This window comes from Callospermophilus lateralis (assembly GCF_048772815.1).
Source record: "Callospermophilus lateralis isolate mCalLat2 chromosome 11 unlocalized genomic scaffold, mCalLat2.hap1 SUPER_11_unloc_1, whole genome shotgun sequence".
Lineage (NCBI taxonomy): Eukaryota > Metazoa > Chordata > Mammalia > Rodentia > Sciuridae > Callospermophilus > Callospermophilus lateralis.
Genome location: NW_027510153.1, coordinates 809,745 through 830,941, shown reverse-complemented (window position 1 = coordinate 830,941; position 21,197 = coordinate 809,745). Strand labels below are relative to the sequence as shown.

At 33.6% G+C, this 21,197-nt stretch overlaps 1 protein-coding gene across 1 annotated transcript in view; it reads right to left on the bottom strand.

Annotated features, from left to right (window-relative positions):
* Positions 1-333: 333 nt before the first annotated feature.
* LOC143385934 (A-kinase anchor protein 9-like) overlaps positions 334-21,197 on the bottom strand; it is a 72,864-nt gene continuing 52,000 nt past the window's right edge. The window contains exons 11-27 of the mRNA XM_077107896.1: positions 20,224-20,323; positions 19,008-19,100; positions 17,894-18,250; positions 16,014-16,217; positions 14,423-14,563; positions 13,179-13,301; positions 11,698-11,788; positions 11,388-11,526; positions 6,421-6,522; positions 5,490-5,550; positions 5,340-5,375; positions 5,195-5,262; positions 4,984-5,084; positions 4,663-4,800; positions 3,639-3,715; positions 1,887-2,049; positions 334-876 (exon numbers count right to left, since the gene is read on the bottom strand). Coding sequence (XP_076964011.1) covers positions 563-876; positions 1,887-2,049; positions 3,639-3,715; positions 4,663-4,800; positions 4,984-5,084; positions 5,195-5,262; positions 5,340-5,375; positions 5,490-5,550; positions 6,421-6,522; positions 11,388-11,526; positions 11,698-11,788; positions 13,179-13,301; positions 14,423-14,563; positions 16,014-16,217; positions 17,894-18,250; positions 19,008-19,100; positions 20,224-20,323 — 2,308 coding nt within the window. The 3' untranslated portion in view covers positions 334-562. The remainder of the gene's footprint in view (positions 877-1,886; positions 2,050-3,638; positions 3,716-4,662; positions 4,801-4,983; positions 5,085-5,194; positions 5,263-5,339; positions 5,376-5,489; positions 5,551-6,420; positions 6,523-11,387; positions 11,527-11,697; positions 11,789-13,178; positions 13,302-14,422; positions 14,564-16,013; positions 16,218-17,893; positions 18,251-19,007; positions 19,101-20,223; positions 20,324-21,197) is intronic.

The following is a 21,197-nucleotide window of genomic DNA, read 5'->3' as shown; positions in this document are numbered from 1 at the left end:
CCCAATGGCACAAAGTCTCATGACAATCCAATGAATCAACAGACACTTGGGAAATATTAATAAACAATTTTTTATAAACTATTACAACAAAGAACTTCAGCAAGACGGAAAATGAAGTTTATGATCTTTGAGTAAACATTTTTAGCGTAACAGTCTCTGCGGCCAGATATTTAAAGAGAAAAATCAAGCTTATAAAACACCATTTCTCTGTTATCAACTGGAATACACTAAAAAGAGGATAATGGAAATACATGTTCTTAAAGCATTTCCACAGGAAATGTCCATAATTATGACATTCTAAATCATTTAGCAATTGTATATGCTACATTAACTAAAACAAAGGTATTCCTTATTGCACATTTTAAAGTTGGAAGGATACTCTAGTTTAAGTGGGGGATATTTAGGGGGAAAATATTTTGGCTCCAAATGTATACTGTGCCAAGGCAGCTTCATTCTAAAAACATAAACCATTTAAAAAAACTTTTATATTTTGAAGCAAATAATCCTTCAACACAATGAATAGTTCATAGTCCACTTTCTGACTAAGTGTCAGAGGTTAATTTTATGGGCCCTGTTTTAAGGCCTGTGAACAGCCCTCACTACTCTGAGAATCGGGTGTAGTTGGAGGCTCATCTTTAAAGCCTGAAGACATTAAGTCTTTTGCAGCAGGTGGTGGCCCATAGTCTTGGGGACCATGAGTTGGAGGTGGTAATGGGGCACCAGGAATGAAGTACTCTCTTGGGTCAAATGAGCCTAAAGGTCTAAATGGTGCAGGTCCTGGAAAAAAATCACGAGGGTCAAAAGGCAAATCCCGTTGTCCAGGTGGAACACCTGGTGCATATTCTCTGAAGCCTATTGGTGGACACATAACAGGACCTGGAAAATAAAAAGGAAGTTATGTAAATACCCAGAAATTTCTGAACTTGGGTGATTTCAAGTATGTTAATATAGTCTTTAATTTCTCCCAAGCCTAGAACATCAACTGGTGAACATCCTGACTTGCCAGATGAGGCAAACTGAAATGGAACAAGTTTAGGTTATAGCCTGGCCAACCAGCCATGAAGCAACATATTAAGGATTTAAACATGGCTCTACCTAGCTCCAGGCTTATCTTTTTTCTTTCCTTACTATATAATTGCAGAATTATTTCTATCTCACAAGAGCTCCATTTATATTTGGAAGTACTATATTACCATGACAAGATGATAGATTATGAAATAAGAACTTTGCTACATCAAAGAAATTTTGATAAAAGGAAATCCCACTATTTATTACTGTATCCATTAAAAATTCATGAAGTATTTCAGCATGGACTTTACACATGCCATCAGAATCAAGGTGCATGCCCTCCTGGAAAAGGCCTTCCACAGCCACCTAATTAAATCAGCAACATTTATTAGGTCACTGTTAAATCCTCCTCTTTAACACTTCCCTCTGACTTTTCTCAAGGTAAGGAGGGTTTGACTTTTCCTTTTCTATATTCTATAACCTACTGCTTATGCTTCCATTATGGGTGATTACAAACTTTATGCTATAGGATTTTCATATCTGTGACAAAATTTTAAGTTATGGCATGTGTCTCATCCACCTTTCCATCTATTGCAGTGCATATCAACATATTTTCAACAAACATCTGCAGAAGTAATATTTCTGGCTTTTCTCTATATAGCCCCTTATCCTTGTCAATGAGATAGCTATTGCCTATCTCAGTATAAGATTATGTAGTGTTCCATATGTCCCAGAAAACTGGAGGAAAAGTTAAAATGTACTCAGCTGTATCCTTTCATTGTTAAGACCTGAGATAGCAACCAACTGTTTTAGCAAGCAATAGAAATGAAAGATGAATGTGATTTATAAGTCAATCACTACTGTTCAGATCATCATACCAAATGGTGGAGGAATTGGCCGAGGCCCAAAAGGCCCACCGAGCTGAAATGGCGGTCCATACCAAAAGGGAGGTGGTGGAGGCCGTCCCATCGGGGGTCCCATAAGGGGGCCCATGAAGGGTTCCCCTGAGAAAGGAGGGGGCCCTTTCATAGCCATATTAACCTGCAATTTAAGATTTGAAAGCAGTTAAAAGTTTTAAAATTCCTATGTATTAAGACAAAGTACTAACACCGATAAAAGCTAAAACCCAAAACAGGCACCTGTCCAGAGAACACCATCAGTGCAACAAAACTCTACCCACCCCTCCTGTGTATTCCCACTGACAGCTTACAGAAGTTAGAAGGATTCCACAAGAGGGAGCAGTTTGTTACTGATTATATCTGCACAGGAAAGGGAAAGGCAAGAGGACTGGCAGAGGTTATTAACAGAGGTGATTTCTGACCAGTATGTCATCCTGTATTCACTACAACCTATTTCAAAGGGAGTCCCCCCCTCCCCATCACTTCCCTTTCATCACAGTAGCTCATTACTTCCATATTAAGAATGAACAGAATAAAATGAAAAATCCATTCTCTACCCATGTAATAATAGCTACAATTCAGAGTATCTTCAGTACGTCTTTCATATATTATTCAACCTCTGAGATCTTTAAGTAGACTGTCTTGTTTTAAATAAGAGGGAACAAAAGCAAATGGATTATCATAATTTGTTGACGGCCACACTGCATATTAAAGGATCTCAATCCCAGGTTTGCCTCCAAGCCATGCTTTCCCACCTCTACTCCTCTCTAACAACAGGTCTTTGCTCTCTTTTAAATCTTCTACTACAAAGGGGTTTGGGGGTCTTATCTAAGCTGCCCTTAGATTGCTCCAGAGATGTATGTTCCTGGAATATGTATACACTGGAACTTGAGAAGTATTTTCCAACACAATGCTATATACACAAATTAGGAAGACAAGGCTTTAATATTTACTTTAATTTACTGTACACCATTTGAGATATTGATTTATCATTTCCTATGAGTAGTGGGTTTGAAACTAAACAATTAAAAATTTATTTTATTATAGAGCTGCAGAAGACCTACCAGATATAATAGCAACACAGTTACAAGAGAATGCACTTATGTGAACAAATGAGACCATTGCTTGGGACTGGCTGAAGAGGTCATTTCAGATTATCAGTATTTCACTTTCAGAAAATCTGATACCAATCTAATTCAAATCACTCAAAATAGGGTTTGCTCAAATGGAGGAATTCTTAAATAGCATTCTTCCAAACAAAAATAAAAATGATGAATTATATAATTTATAATGAATTTACTTTGCCTTAGAACATTCAACACAAAACACCATATAAAGTTAGAGTGATAACTTTTCACATTCTGTAGTTCATTATAGTTGTACACACTTAAGCCACATTTCCAAGTTAAGGAGAAAAGTAAGATCAAAATTGCATGCAGTTTAAAGCAAACAAGATCAGTGTCATGCTCTGAATATCCTTCCCAGAAATGCACAGAATAAAACCCAATTCAGTTCTCAACCTCTAAGTTCTTACTCCAACTGGATGCTCGGTCAAAGAAGTAATGGTAGAAACTGAGTGGGTCTCAGGTTCTTGGGGAACAGTTTGCTTTTTAAAAAACAAATGGGATAGTACAAATAGAACACAAAGAAGGATAAAGCAAAGAGCAAGTACTGTAATAAAGCTACATGTTCCTCCACGACCACGTGATTCACAGTAACTACAGAACTTACCTTGCCCTCATCTGTCACCTTAGCTGGAGAAGAACTTCTGGAGCTGCTGTTCATGTGAGCTGGACCACATCCTGGGTCTGTTAGAGATCAAAGAATGGATTCAGACTTATGCTAACATGAAAAGAATAAAAATCCTGCATCCACAATTACAGATTCTTTGAAATTACTTGGTCTCTTTACCAGAGGCAATGGGTTTCCCAGATGCCTCAGAAGACCATTGAGTATGAGGTAAAGGTCCATCCATTGACCCTTGGGAAAGAAAGATCAGAGCCCTTGTATGTATTTTTCAGAAGAAATAAACCACTGGTGGACAGGTCAGGGTTCAACAATAACTAGAAAGCAACATTAAAAATGGGTTGCCAAGGGGTTGGGGTCGTAGCTCAGTTGTAGAGTGTTTGCCTAGCATGTGTGAGGCACTGGGTTTGATTCTCAGCACCACACCATCTACAATTAAAAATATTTTTTATAAAAAATGGGTTGTCCAATACAAAAATCACAATTTATGAAGAGACTTAAGTAAAATAAAGAACAGCCTTGGGTTGATAGAACAGCAAATTAATACGTACTGGTCCTAAACTTTAAGCTATAGACTTGAAGTATGTGTAGGTTGGCTTTTCTTTAGTCTATATAACCTGACTTCAATTCTTACGAAGACTACAGTCCTATTTAGAATTAGAAATAAGACTCAGTATTTCATATTGGAAATACGTATGCTACATAAAGTTTAAGGCTACTTTTATAATATTTGGGAAAGGAACACCATAGAGATTTAATTTAAAGATAAAGGTTTACACTTCACAGTGTAAAATTTAAAAGAAAAAAACAATACAGGGACCTCCAGGAAAAAAAAAATGTTTTCTATTCTAGAACAGATTTTACAGAAAACATTCACTAAGATAAAGTAAGAAATTATCTTCTATATATTGTACAGGCCCAAATTCTATGTTTTCATTAGAATATTCAAAAGGGAAAAAGAAACAAAACCTTGAAGCAGTTTACTCTAAAGCAACATGCGAATGCTCACCAAATCCACTTCTAGGCATATCTCTTTGATTAAGAGTAGCAGAAGGAGGTCTCCCAGCTGGCTCTGCTGTCAGTGGAGGGGAACATTCTCCACCACTCACGGGGGATAGACCAAAAGAGCCATTATGGCTCAGTGGACCTAAAGACAACAATGCCGTGTTACTACTTTAAGGCAGCCTTCTCCCTGACACCAACCCCCACACCTCCCGCTTTAGCAAATCATTCAGATTATTTCATAACCATTACACACAGAAATAAAAAGTAATTTACATACATTCTGCACCAAGAAATAAAATAGCTCCTTTTACAAAGTGCCCCCTACCTCTCCGAGGAGGATTTTGTAAATTTGGTCTCCCCGGCATTGGTTTTACAATCACAGGTTCATCTTGCCGCATTGCCATCTTTTGGGTCATTTCCAGTAGTCTTGAATATTGAGAAAGAATGGGCTGAATTATGAAACAGCAATCCTAAATAATATCTAGCATAACCTTAAAACACTATAAAACATACAGTAAGACACAAAAATCACATACTTCTGTCTCAAATTAGCAACTTCCCTTTTCTCTTCAGCTATAGCTCTTTCTGCAGAACGAGCTTTGAGCTATTAAAGAGAAAATATTCAAATTCAGTTGCGGTAGGCTATGCAAAAAATAAAGAAAAGGGGGAAAAAAATCTTACCCAATTATCATGAGCTTTCTTCTCATGCATAGCAATCTGAAAAAGACAACACATTAAAAAAATGTTTTTAGGGACTCATTAAAATAGCCTATAATTGTCTGTATTAGATATCAAAGAATTCTGCAACTACAGGACAGTATTAATTACTACCTGGTTTTTAAATGAGCGCTCGGTTTTCTGTAATTCTTTTTCCATCTCTTCAATTCTCCGCCTAAGAATTACAACAATTGAATAAAATTTGAAACATTCTGACCATTTTCTCTTTATTCCATCAGCTATACTTTTTAAAGACTTTTATCATACATAAGAAAAACATTTCTATAGTTATATGAATCCAGTGTGATCAAAACTAATACTACAGACCAGGTGCAATGCCACATGCCAGTAATCCCATGCCAGATTGGGAAGCTGAGGCTGGAAGATCACAAGTTCGAGGTCAGTCTCAGCAATTAAGTGAGAACCTATGCAACTGAGACCCTGTCTCAAAGTAAAAAAAAAGGTCTAAGGATGTAGCTTAGTAGTAAAGCACCAAAAATAAATAAATAAATAAATAAATAAAATAAAATAAAATAAAAACCTAATACTAATAACTTCTTTATCATTTAATTGCTAGAGATTCTGAATTGATAAATTATAATTTCCTTAACTGCTCATCAGTGTGTTCTCAAGTAATTATGCTAGAAATATCTTCCTCCTTAAAACTTTTTTTTCTTTTTTTCAAATTATATCCATAGAAGATTTCCAAGGTCTATCAAATGCCACACTTTTGTGGGTCTTGATATAACACACAGCAAACTGATTTCTTAAGAATTACTACAACATAAAAAACCCCCAGAACTGTTTGCATTGACCAAGTTCCCTATGGTCTTGCCCATTGGGTACAAGTAAATTTTTGTTAACATTTTTTATTTGTTAAGTTGAAATTTATTTTTTCTCCTGTGTGAATTGAATGTGTTCATATCCTCTCGTTATTATACTTCCATGCTATTTTCTTCTATCTACATTATTTAAAAAAAGATTAAAAAGAAAGCTAACACTAATTCATTAGACATTGACACCCTCCTTTAGAAACTGAACTCACTTGTAATTTTTAACTTCCTGTACAGCGGAAACCACCTTTTCATCTGCAGCTGACAGCTGCTGCTCTTTTTCTAGTCTCTCACATTCTTCTTGACTCAGTTTCCTAAAATAAAGCCAGTAATCAAATCAAAAGTTTCTCTTTGTGAATATCACTTCCCACAATTCTATAAAATGCTTAGGCACATAAAATGGGAATTCAAACCTGCAATTTCATAAATCAAACTCTGGCAAATCACTTACATTTTCTAACTTCTCCTCTTAATTCTCTACTTACCAGTAAATAAAATAAATGTGAAAACAACATGTACCCCAAGGGCAAGTCTCCTGTGTGTAAGATAATAAAAACTCACTTTACTTCAATGTGGAAGATCAGGACTGATCAACCTAACATAATTAAACATATTAGGATAAAGCAGGGGATAATTCTTTTCTCGTTTCTGCCATGGGTAGGATACTAAGTATATCTTTGTCATGGAGGAACTCTTTTCTCAATCCAAGACTGGTACCATAATAAACATATAGTCAGTCAAAGAAAAAATCTTCTAGAATATGTCTTTTAGCTATGCAATTAACCACAGAACATTTTTCACACTTTAGAATTGTAAATTAGGCAAAAAGACAAATCTGAGTTTTGATAATGTCTATCACCCAGAAAAAGAAGCCAAACTGACCCACTATCAGAGTATTATCTACTGACAAGTTTTAACTCTGATCATGAAACTCAAGATGTTCATCTACTGACACAAAGGTAGCCACATTTAATGATTTAAAAAATACTATTTTCTGCTATCCTTGTACTACTTTAGCCATAGTTCCAATTCAAAAGATAATTAACTTGAAACTTAATTTCCATAAATCAGAAGAACTACAGAAAAAAGGATTACTGATACCAAATAGAAAAAGGGGATTATATATTCTTATATAGCTTCTCATTTAATTCTTCAGCAAGTATTTTATGAGTGGCTATAATATACTAGTTACCTTGTAAGATGCTAAAGAATAAAAGAGGTCACTGTTTCAGGTATAAATGATGCCTAAAGGAATATAATAATTTTCCCCACTGGCTTAAGAAGGAATATGGAGAAAACTGAATCTTGAAGAACAGAGAGAATTTTGTTTCCAATTATCAAAGAGTTAGTCTGAGAGCACTAAGAACAATCAAAACATCTTTATAAGAATATAAAATTGTGTTTGAAGGGATCCAAGCTAAAAAGTCAGTGAAGATATATGTATGTGGCCAAGATCCATTAGAAAAAGGAATCTCAGAATTACAAAAAAGGCTGGCACTTTAAGGTACTTTTCTCCTATTAAAAATAACACAAAGATATGAGTCTGAACCAAGCCTTCATTAAATTCCTGGGCTTAGAGGAAAAAAGAGGCTACCAATAAAGGGACCCTTAATAAAAGCCCTAGTCTTTGAGTTTAGATTAGAAAGTACTGCACACTTAAGTGATGAATAGGCAAAAAATCCAAAAGGAACAATACTGAAACATTGAAAAGACAAGTCATTTTTGAATTATCTTAATTGCTGACTAAGTTTAAAGTGACAATCTTACTCAAGTAACCTCAACACTTTTCTATAAGAAGATAACTTCGTCTTAGTCCTCAAATTTCATCTATAATTATCACAACAATGTTGGCCAATCAAAACTGACTAGGCTTCAGTTGCACAACCATTGATTTACATATTGCCATTCTGGAGTCTGTTGTATTCTGCTGCCTTTCCTATCCTCTGCAATCTGTATATGGGGTAAAAATGGGAGCTCATATCCCAATTGAATCAAAGTGTGAAATATGATATATCAAGAACTATGTAATGTTTTGAACAACCTACAATAAAAATTAATTAAAAAAAAACTGACTAGGCACTCCATAAGACAAAATTCTGTGAGAAAAAATCCCACAGAAAAGGAAACCAGCTAATGGGGTTATCTGCACATGTTTTAAAATCACTGTGCTTTATATAGTCAAAAAAGTAAAGTCAAGATTATGAATTTCAGGGCTGGGAATATAGTTTAGTTGGTAGAGTGCTGCCTTGCATGCACAAGGCTCTGGGTTCAAACCCCAGCACCACTAAAGAGGAAAAAAAAGATTATGAATTTTGTCAAAGGATTAGAAACTATAACACCAAGAAATAGTTGGGTGTGGTGACCTTCCTACAGTCGAAGATACTCAGGAGGCAGAGGCAGAATTATGAGATTAAAGATAGCTTGGAAAGCAGTAAGACCCTAGTCCCTTATGAGAAAGAGCAAGGAGTCTGGAGAGGTAGCTCAATAGTAGAGCACATGGCTCAAGGTCCTGGGTTTGAGCTGTAGTACTGAAATAGGACTGGGGTTGTGGCTCAGTGGTGAAGCATGGGCCCCACATGTGTGGGGCACTGGGATCAGTCCTCAACACCACATAAAATAAATAAAATATTGTGTCGGGCTGGGGATGTGGCTCAAGCGGTAGCGTGCTCGCCTGGCATGCGTGCAGCCCGGGTTCAATCCTCAGCACCCCATGCAAACAAAGATGTTGTGTCTGCCAAAAACTAAAAAATAAATATTAAAATTCTCTTTCTCTCTCTCTTAAAAAATCCTATAAAAAATAAAATATTGTGTCCATCTAAAACTAAAATAATATTTTAAACCCTGAATTTTTTAAAATCCTAAACTCAATGAATGATTTTAGCAGCAGATTTGGGAAGTAAAATAAATCCTAGCACTTTTAAGACAGGTCAGAAGAAGTAAATCCAGAATGTAGGAGGCAGGGTAAATCAAATTCTAATATGCATTATTATAATCACAAGAGAGAATGAGGTAAAATCAACATTTAGAAAAAGACTCGAAAATTCAAGAAGTGTTTAATGGTCCCAAGCAACATAACTGCAAGAGGAAAAGTGGGTGGGGTGGGGAAAACTACACCTAGGCACTTCCCAATACAACTGTTAAAAAAACAGAGAAAGGACTACAGAAACTAGGGGAGGGATAAGACCAAATAACAATGATAATGGACTCCTTAAAGAAAAAATTTAAAACAGATGGTAATTAATTGGATATTTTTAAATTGCTAAAACTAAGTAACAGTCAAAATTCAGTAGCCAAAAGAAAGATCCTTTAAAAATGGAAACTGGTTTTAACTCTAATCATGAAGTTCATGTCAACCTAATACGGATTATAAAGGTAGCAATATTTAGTGGATAAAATACTATTCTCTGTTTATCCTTGTACTACCTTTGATACACTAATCAAATCTATCATTAAAGGACAATGTTCAAATAGAATGAAAATAATTTCAAATAAGAAACCAACAGTGTAGAATGCAGAACTACAGAAACTTTAAATATGTGTATAAATTGAATGAATGTCTTGTGGAGTTCACAGTATATGAAGTACTGACATATAATGCCACAACAGTTATCTGATTCAGGAGCTACTTAAAGCCCATAAAAAATAATAATAAACCTATTAATCTATGTCAGGTTTTTATTAAATCCAGAATATATACCATGGCCTTTAAATTATGAGAAGATGAATAAAATTATAATTATATAATTATAATTCCATTATAATTTATGATTACATCAAGCATATACAGGGGATGAGGACAATAATTAAAAATATATAAACTATTAAAAAGATACAAGGAAGAAAAAAAGAACAGATCATCAAATAGAAAGCAAATTCTTCATAAACCACAGGCACATATTGACATGGACAGACTTATATTTTAGAAAGTCCACTCAAGCAGCTTTAGAGAAAACTACTAAGAATTTGAAATAAGTTATATACAAATATAAAAAAAAAATGGAGAATGAAGACAAATGATCTAGGTTAGAAACAGAAAAGATGACAGAGGCATGAACTGACATAGTACCTGGGGATGAGTAAAAAGAGTACAAACCACAGATGATGACTGAATGAATTTTGGAGGAGTTGAGAAAAATAGTGCTACAATTTAATTGCATTACAAAGAAAATTAATTGCCATTTAGGTCATTCAGATTACTAGTAGGGGCAGAGAAAACAAGTGTTCTTTAAAAAAAAGTGATAAAATGAGAAATGTTTCTTTGAAAAAGGCCAGGAATTTAGAACTGGCCTGAACAAAAATTTGAGATTCTAAAAAGGTCACTTGGAGATCACAGAATTTTAGAAAAGTTAATGGAAAGGTTTCAATATTTAATGCATTAATTAGGCAACAGAAGTCAAAATACCTAAAAATAGTTAGGTCTGTAAGAAGGTCTGTCTTTGCTTTACAAGATATATATATGCCGAAGAGTAAAATCAGGTGCAAACAAATAAAATCTGACACAACCTATTTTTAGAGAATTCAAGTATTTTTGTGGATTAAAAACTTCAAATGAACTTTCAAAAAATAACTACCTCCACACTAAGAAGATTAATATATAAATATTTACTCCAAACAAGTACTTCTGTAATCATAACTCCTAAGGTCCTTGCACAGTTCAATTTTGTGTGAACATCTGAGATATTCAAGTCCAAAACTTGTACCATCAATAAGTAAATATTATTCCTTTTTGAAGTTTTTATTCTACTAAAACATGTCATTCCAAATCACTCAGTATTTTTAAAGGTCCAGAGTTAGAGATACAAGTTCAAAACATTAGAATTACATAACTGATCACAATGAAAGGTAATTAAAATAAATAGGGGGATCATAGAAAGGGTCTAGAACTTTGAGAGGTATTTCCACAGTGAATGTTAATACCTTTTTACCACTTCCTGCCTTCATATGAATTTGACAATTGATTATGATGTCCTCACAGCCTTAGTTTATGGTTCTAACTACCTCAGGACTCTTAAGACTGACGATGGAAAGAAAAATGCAACTTATAGGAAACAAAACACAAAGGAAAAAAGACAAATCTCTACTTATTACAACTAGAAGAAATTGTAAATAATCTTAAGAAAACATAAAATTATCTATTAGTTCACACAGTGATAACAATAACAAGCAATGAAAATCTTACTTTTGTAGTGCCATCTCATTTTTCTGGTAGAGTTCATTTAAAATCTCCACTTTCTGCCTTAGAGTTTTGCATTCCTCTTCCAGTCCAACTTTAGAAGACTGTAGTGAATTGCAGTCACCTTCTAATTTCTTTATTTGGTCTGTAAATGATAAAACAGCTTATCTCTATATGTGTACAAGGACTTAAGAACTTGTTTGAGGGAGCAGTGCCAAGAAAAGTAAGAAGCATGAAAGCAAGAAGCCATTCTTTATCTTTCCAATAAAATTTTAAGTCTTTCCAACATGGCAATTTCTTCTCAAGAAGAACCCACCTTCTAGATTACATTTTGTGGACATCGAGGCTCTTAGCATAAGTTGTAAAAGTTTTAGATCCTCTTCAACTACTGATATTGTAGTTTGTGTCTAAAAATTGCAGAAAAAAGAGGTATTCTTAAAAGTGAGGCACAGGAAGAATTCACAGGTACTATGGGACTCTTACAAAGAACTATACCTGAGAGACATCCATCATCTGCTTAATTTGATCTTTGATCTTCTCGTTCCGATCAACTAAAAAACAAAAGACTTTAGCTTTTTCTTTCCTTACTTTTAACTCTATATTCTCCTAACTTCCCAAACTAAATAATGATTGTGTTCAAACACCAGAAGAAAAAAAATCAATTAAATAACTAAACTGATTAGACTAATGACTTTTAAGAGAATTGCAAGATTAGATTTAAAAAAAAAGAGAGAGAGAGAGGTGAATTTCAGGCTGGGGTTGTGGCTCAGTGGTAGAGTGCTCACCTAGCATGTGTGAGGCACTGAGTTTGATCCTCAGCATAAAAATAAATAAAAGTACTGTGTCTGTCTTAAAAACAAAACAAAAAAAGGTGAATTTCTAGTTTGCACAACTAAAATGTTATCTATGCTATTCTTGTAAGATAAAAGCTTTTCTTCTCTCTCAGATCTATTTTCACCTGGGCAAGTAAGTGTCTTATTTAGAAAGATTCAATCCTCTATTTTCTCCCTGAATCTACTACCAGGTGTGGTTTGAAATACTTGCTATGTAAGCAATATCCAACTTGGGAGAAAACATCTGGAAATATTTTCCTCATCAGTAAACACTGTTACACTCCCTCTCTCTAGCTTTCTGATAGTCTCTAGCCTCTGTTCTCACAGCCTTAGTTTATGGTTCCAACTACCTCCAGACTCTTAAGACTGACTGTGGACCTTAAAACCACAGACCCATAGAGATGATGAGTATCAAAATCAACTATCATCTGCATAAGTTAAGAAATAAATTTCTCTTACTGTACAATGTTCAATACTCTAAGTATTGTACAGGATGTGACTATTGTAGCTGCAGTGTACTTACTAGTTTTCAATGGGATAGAAAAAGTCAGTGTTCTTCACATGCCTATTGCTACATTATACCCCAGCAACCCACCTCTGCCAATGCAACAGACATATCTATAGATCAGTGATATGTGTCTACAACCCTGAAGCTTAAGAAGAAAATCAGCCAGCTGAAAAGTGGCATCTGTATAAATACTTAATTAAAGACAGGAAAGCAAAAAAAAGGATTCAACCTCCCTGAGACTGATCTTACCTGCTACCTCTCCGTTGGTTAATTCATCTGACTCATCTTCTCTATTTTGATCCTCAGATTCAGATTCACATTGTAACTGATTCAACTGTGTGATATAATTAGTCAAAGCCTAGAAAAGAAGCAAAAGGTTGGAAGACTCTCGATTTTAATTCAGAAGATTTCAGGAGAAATCATGAGATGAAACATGTATTTGGAGTATAAACTTACATTAATAGTATCATCTTTGTGATTAAGAAATACAAGTAAATCTTTCTGGGACTTCTCAAATGATTTGATGTGTTCACTGAGCTCAGCGTGTGATGTACACCAGTCTTTGATTTCCTGCTGCAACTGAAAAGTCAAAACACATGAATTCCTATGGGTTAGGGAGGGATTTCTGCACTGGATACATCAGGACTACAAGACTTAGACAAAGAAATACAGAATCATACTCCTTGGTGGCCTGCCTCAATCGAGGAGGTTGAGACCTTGGTTAAGGAAGAGGGCAGAGTGGCCCCAACTCTCACAGCTGCAGTAAGAACATCAGAGCTCTCAGGAAGTTGACCCTGTTTATTGCATTCCCCAGAAAATTGATGCCAATTCAAATAATTTACCTCCAGCAGGAATGGCTGGGCACATATGACTGTCTCCTAAATTTAGACTCCTTATCATGTAATCTTCCCTTGGCCAGTGAATCAGTAACTACTCAAAAGAGGATCATAAAATACTTAATTTTCTGGTTTAAAAAGTTTCTTTGAGGCAATGCAAGTTAATAACTGATTGACATTTTAAGAAAATACACATATACAAGATAAAAATCAGGATGAATAAAGTTTATTACATTTGAACAACCATTTTAATTGACTTTGCACTGAAAAAATACACATTTTGTATAACTTTCACTGGACAGACTATCAGGAGGTACATCTTCAGGTTTTATGTCCATTTCCTTTTCTTTCAATGTCTGTTCTCAATTTCCCTTTGGTTTTCATTTTCATTCTGTTTAAGTTTGTGCAACGGCAGAGAGGACAAGACAGAAAGAAAACCTGTCATCTTAAAAACAGCATATCATTCTTCTGTACTGGTATGATGTGAACCAGAAAGTGCTTGAAATAATATTTAACTACAATTTATCAAGAGATCAGCAGTATCAAGAAAAGGATAAAACATTCAAGTGTAGAGATGAAAAATGTTTTAATGGCTTCAAACTAATATACTCTATATAGTGTGGCAATAAGGGTTGTCAATAAAGGTTGCTCCTTGGTAGAACAGTTTCTCCTACAGCAATGCCAGATTCAAATTATCTTAAACAGAAAGCAAGGCATTTTGACTCCACCTACCTTACATCTAAGTGATCACCAATATGTTAAGCTCAGTAACTATAAAAATACGTCACCTATCAACAATAAAGACAAACAAATCCTACTGCATTGTTGATCTACTGTTCCTAAATGCACCGAAGTCAATACTACCTGTGTTTGCGTACTGCTGCTGCGCAGCTCACAACACAGCTTCTCTCTTCCAGCAAAAGACAGCTGCTTTAGTGCTACCAACTCTTCTAAAAGCACCCTTTCTCTTTCTGAAACCAGGTTTTTGTTATTTAATGAGGATCTCTAAATAAGAAAAGAGGTCATGGAAGAATATTGATTGCGATAGAGGTAAAAAGCAGAAACATCAAGCAGATTTCTTTTAACCCCTTGGGACCAAGAGACCTTGGTTCTACCTTATGATTCATATTTCATTATTAGGGATTAAAAGGCACATATGTAGTTCAATGCAAAATTCGCAACTTTAGAAAAAAAGTTATTTAAACTTAAATATTCAGGAGTTTGTATAGTTCGAGTAATATTTTCTCTGTCAATTTTTGCATTGAAATTTTAGAAGAATAAATTCACAAAATGCAATGAAGAAAAGAAAAACTGATTTTTCTTTTTTTTAAAGGAGAGAGAGAGAGAGAGAGAGAGAGAGAGAGAGAGAGAGAGAGAAAGAGAGAGAATTTTTTTTTAATATTTATTTTTTAGTTCTCGGCGGACCCAACATCTTTTTATGTGGTGCTGAGGATCGAACCCGGGCCACACGCATGCCAGGCGAGCGGGCTACCGCCTGAGCCATATCCCCAGCCCCACAAAACTGATTTTTCAAATGATATATTTTATTCTCAAATATCAATTTCCCTATTATTTTATATTTAAAAAATACACGTTTTAGTTTTCAAAATTAAATTCAATAAATTTGTTTTCATAAGAACTTTCATGCAAATATTTCTTGCTTTTCTGCAATAATTTTGTGAGTATATTTTATATAGCAGTTGATGAGAATATAGCTCCCAAATACCATGAGATATTTAAATTTAGAAAAGAATGTTATATAAATTTGAATTTCTCTAATCAACAAGAGATGTGTCCTCTGAGAGAGTTCTAGAAACAGATTACTTCAGAAGATTTCCATTCATGATTAAAAAGATGGATTAAAGATAGCTAAAGATGGGCTGGGGATGTGGCTCAAGCGGTAGCGCGCTTGCCTGGCATGCGTGCGGCCCGGGTTCGATCCTCAGCACCACATACAAACAAAGATGCTGTGTCCGCCGAGAACTAAAAAAAAATAAATATTAAAAAATTCTCTCTCTTTCTCTCACTCTCTCACTCTTTCTTTAAAAAAAAAAAGATAGCTAAAGATAAACCTTGGAGATGGTAATTGGTAGACTCACAGAACTACAAATGAACATTGAAAAAGTGAATGACAGCAACTGTATACTCAAGTACCTCAGTATAATATTTCCAAAACTCTCAAAGTGCTTTAGCTATGTATGGTCAATAGAATTTTTAAATTTATATTGTAGTCACATTTCCAGTGCCTGAAAGGCAGTTAAATAAAATGATAATGCACATTATATAAGTTGAGTTAGGTGTGCCTAACAAGGTCTAAAGTTGATCCCAGGAACTTCCTGATGTTAAGTATTTGTAATTTATTTGTATCTAGGAAAAATAATTTTGACTTAAAAAAAAGCCACATAAAAAATACCATTATTTCAATTGAGGAAAAAGAGACTCTAAAGTTCCATACCTGGGCTAACTGTCTATTAAGTCTCTTAATCTCTTCTTGTAGCTGCTCCATGTGTCTCATGTGTGCCTGCCTCAACAGTTCTGTGGCCTGTTGATGTTCTTCATACTGTCGTACAAGTTCTTGCCTCATATCTTCCAACTGTTCTTCGTTTGACATCATTTGTCTAGAAGCATCCATGCTTGATGTCAACATCTTACCATGAATCTTTGATAGGAAAAAACACAAGCAAAAAACTCAATCATAACATATTTTGTGGTAATTAGTCAGCACTGATATTTAACTGAATATGAAAACAATTCTATTAACAACATAAAGCATCTGAGTTTTAGTTTTATTATTAAACAAAAGCATAAATCACTTTTTTTAAAAAAAAATATTTTTTAGTTGTAGATGAACATAATACCTTTTTTCATTTATTTTATGTGGTGCTGAGGATCAAACCTAGTGTCTCACCCATGCAAGGCAAGCACTCTACCACTGAGCCACAACCCCAGCCCATAAATCACTTTTTTTAAAAAAGTATTTTTCTTATTTATAATTCCAAAACAACGTGAAGTTAATTTATTACCACCATACATGTTATTTTCCAAAAGGAAACAGCTATTTACAAGATAGTTTAGCTAAAATCTAATTCTAACAGAGAAAAAAAAAATACTCAAGATTCTTTATCCACCCCCTCCAACCCCCACCCCATCCACTTTTTTTTCCGCCCATACTAGAGATTGATCCCAGGGCCTCACACATGCTGGGCAAGTGCTCTACCACCAAGCTACATCTCTAGCCCCTTCTCTTAATAAAGTTATAACTCCTTTATATCTCTTGATATTTTATAATGGGGAAATAATATAAACAACAACAACAAATACACACACACACACACGCAAAGTTTATAGGGCCAGGGTTGTGCCTCAGTAGTAGAGCACTTGCCTAGCATGCATGAGGCACTGGGTTCAATCCTGGGAACCACATAAAAATAAACAAATAAAATAAAGGTATTATGTCCATATACAACTAGAAAAATATTTTTAAAAATTAAGTTCACAAAATATAAGGAATTTTGCCTATTTAATTTTTATTCATTGGTCATCACCGTATTATAGAAAACTGCTTATTCAAAGAAAAATTATAATAAATTTTATTTGGAAATAAATGCTTTACATTTATGAGTTTCTCACACTCATGACAAGTCAATAGGTTCTATGAATACTTCAATCCCTTAAGATACTAATTAAAATCATTCTGCCTTGAACAGCTATAGCTAAATTAGTTTTCATAAACATTTCACAAGTTTTGCATTACATAAAAAGCTGACAGTTTTATTTGAATACTCCTCTGAACAAGATATATCTATCGTGAACACATAAAATAAATTTGAAATTCAGATAATTTTAAAAGAAATAGAATTTATTGTTTTCTAATAAAGGCTGCAATTCGTTGGGGTAACAGATCCTCAACTAACAAGAAAAAAGAATTAGTATAGAGATAATAAGATACTTTGAATTGTCTTCTTGAATTCGTAGCAATTTCCTTTTATGTTCTTACATTTAATTGAGCAAATCTTTTGGCCACAGGTATTACCTAGTTATAATATAATTAATCTTCAATTAGTTTAAATAAAACTAACACAGGTATAATTTACAATGAGAACTTAACATGTACTATGTCCATAAGACAACCAAGAATACTATGACCTGATTTATTTTATACTTCACACCAATATTGTTTCACTTAATCAAATACCTTATAATTAATAAAATACATTAAAGTCAAGACTGGACTTCATACTTTCATTCTCTATTAATCAGCATTATTGCTACTGTTTTAAACTGAAGATATTATTATAAGTTTTTCTTTTTTTATATTCAAAGAAGCATACTTACAGATTCGCTAACTATAAATGTTTTGTCTTTGGAGAACATTTCTTCTGAAATAGTTAGTTGGTGGACCTCTGATTCTGTTATATCATCAAGATGATCACTGTTTGGTAATAGAACTTCTCCATCTTCTCCTAACTCTTTACTAAGTGGCTTAAATTCTTCTTTAAATTTCATGTACAATGCATCAGAGGTGTGAAGATTAATTTGATCCTGAGATAATTTCATTTCATTAAAATAATGTTTTTCATTTTGCTGACAGAAAGTAAGTGCTTGTTTTGATGACATAGTATTTTCTTTTCCCTTTGATAGTCTAGATAGTTCAGTTTGTTGAGCAAATGCAACGCTCATTGACACAATGACCTAAAGAAATCAATCAAACAAACAAAAAAGGATTAGATTTATAAATACCAGCTGGATTTAAAAAGTGGGTCATTACTCAAAATTATATGAATTAGAAAAAAGCCTGGCCTCATAGTTTTAAAAACAAAAATAAATCCTCTGATAAAATGATACAGAGATAGGCTATTTTTCAATAAATTTAACATCAAAGTGTTTTACTGCCTGCCTTTTAAAATAAAACAAGCAAAACTTTTCTAACTATAACATCAATAAATGCTCAGTACAAAAATAAAAAAAAAATAAAAGTCTTTACATTTCTTCCTTCCAAGAAAATTCACTTGGCCATGAGTGATAATGTTCTGTGACAATCCTCCATCAGTATCTGTAGTTATTATCTAACATTACAATAATTTATCAGGGTAATACAACTACTTTTTCTCTTCATAACTTTTCCCTCATTTTTAGAATGCCAAACTCCTTCACAAGGTAACTATTTACAATGTAACACATATATAAAAACTTGTGGCATTCTGAAAAATTGTAATTACTATTCTATATCAAGAAAAAATGTTCTTTTCAATGAAAAGCACCGCAAAACATTCTATGAAGCAGCAATTATAGTTGATGCTATTACACAACTGTTTGATGGAATATATATGAAACTTACAAATAAAAACAAAGTACATACCATCAATAAAATCCATGCTTTTTTTTGACAGTTCAAAGATCAAGAAAATCTATAAACCAAGAAAACCTTGCAGATAAACTGTAAACTTACCTTAGCTATTTCTTCTTCTAATCTTTCTTGGTATTGTTTTTCCAAAAATTTAACCATGTTTGTTTTTTGTTTCATTCCACATTCCTTAGAAAACTAAATTGAAGGGTGAAATATGACAATTTACACTGATTTTATACCATTAATTTTAAGGATGTAGTCAATATTCCAAAAATATCACTATTTTTGGACACTTTCAAATAAAAATAAATTTCAGTTATCTTTTAACTAAAAACATTTAATCTAATAATCCAACAAAATAATTACACTTAGTATAAACTTAAAGATGCAAAGAGAGAAATATATTTACATATCTGTAATTATTAGCATAAATTCTAGGGTGGGTTAAAGATACTTAAATATAATTAATAAGACATAGGTAAAATGTTAACAAGTGGCTATGTTTGATAATGAAATCATGAGCAAATTTTCTTCTTGGTATTTATTAAAAGAACACAATTTTCCACATACAAATTATTTTTATCAATTAAAAAAATAAATCTTCTTTTAGAAATGTAGATATACAGTCAACATGAAAGTATTTGTTTATTTACCAATTATTTGAATTTCATCCAACAGACATTTAATAAGGGATGAGTGTGGCTCATATCTCTTCTTAATATCCAGAATGAGAATGGGCAATAGTCAGTGATTTTAATTTTTACTAGAATTTAGAATTATTTAGTGAAGATGAAGATGCAGTTGGGGGTTGAAAAAAGTTTTGAATAATACAATGTCGAGGACAGGCAGAGAGTGGTTCAGTGGCAAGCACGGTAAAAAAAGCGTTTTTCTATCATTATTTCTGTTGGAAGGTGGCCTGATCCATTATTCCAGCCCTAGCACCTTGGATTTTAGGGAATCTTATACACCATTCTGAAGATACCCTCCGCTTCCATAATGGGAAGAAAAGACTATGTTGGCCATGGTACTGAAGCTGATTTGTTACACAGTTCATAAAGAAATGTTACAAAGAAAAAATTTAAACTGTAACAGGGGAGGAAAATTCTCAAATTTAACTTTCTCTGTGTTTTTCCTATGCTATGAAAAATATTTCTATAGACATTCTGGATCTTTTACATAAGGTATTATCCTCATGATTTATGCTTAATCTTAGCCAAATATTTACTACATAATTACAAAACTGAAGACATAAAATTGATAGTAAGAAAAAGTATCAGTGTACATAACTGTTTAAAAATGAAGATTAAAAATAACATACCTCAATTGCATGATCAATATTCTTTTTTAGATAACTTCCAGGATGTACTACTGATTTCTGTACATCAGATTCTTTAATTACCACTGAATCAACAGAGAAGCTAAATATAAATAAAAAAGTATATAAAAAAATTAGTGTTGTGTGTTTTATCCAAAGTTTCTACCATGTATAACGTGTACTGAGGCAGTGGGGAGACAAAAATGATAGTTCCCCCAGGGTTACAAGTATTGTAACTTAAAACATTTTTGACTAAGTTTTCCAATTAAAAGTAACAATGAATATTATGTCATTTAATGAATTTCAGTATAAATGTATGATAAAAAATTTATTATGTAAAAAAATTTTTAATAATTCTTTTAAAAATAACATCTTAGATATGCTTATATAGCAACAGTGTACATAACATACTGTATACACTGATACTACACACTACTTATATACCCAAGATATATGATACATATTATTCATATTTCATGGATATCTAAATTACACAGACACAAAACATATAATAATATAGAATAGATTATATTGGATTAAATATATTAAAAGAGCCAGGTACAGTGGTGTGTGCTTGCAACTCCAGAAATTTGGGAGGTTGAGGCAGGAGGATCAAAAATTCAGGATGAGCCTTAGCAATTTAGTGAGACTCTCTTTCAAAAAAAAAAAAAAAAGGGTTGGAAATGCAGGAAGATGGCTGAATAAAGTATTTGCTTCCCTGACAGATCTGTGGAGTGAACCAACAAAAGCAAAAAGGTCACTTTTTTCAATAAGATGGGTGAATGGTCCAGAACTAGGAAGGACTTAACTGGAATTTAATACTGGATACTCAAAACAGATCATGGACTCAAGAGATCCTGTATAATAAAATAAGGGGGAAAGATCCCCAGCTCCAGAGCTGTAAAATAGCTGGAAGTACAAACCAGAATAATCCCTATGTGAATGTAGTAAAGCAATAAAGGAACCCCCAGTCCTAG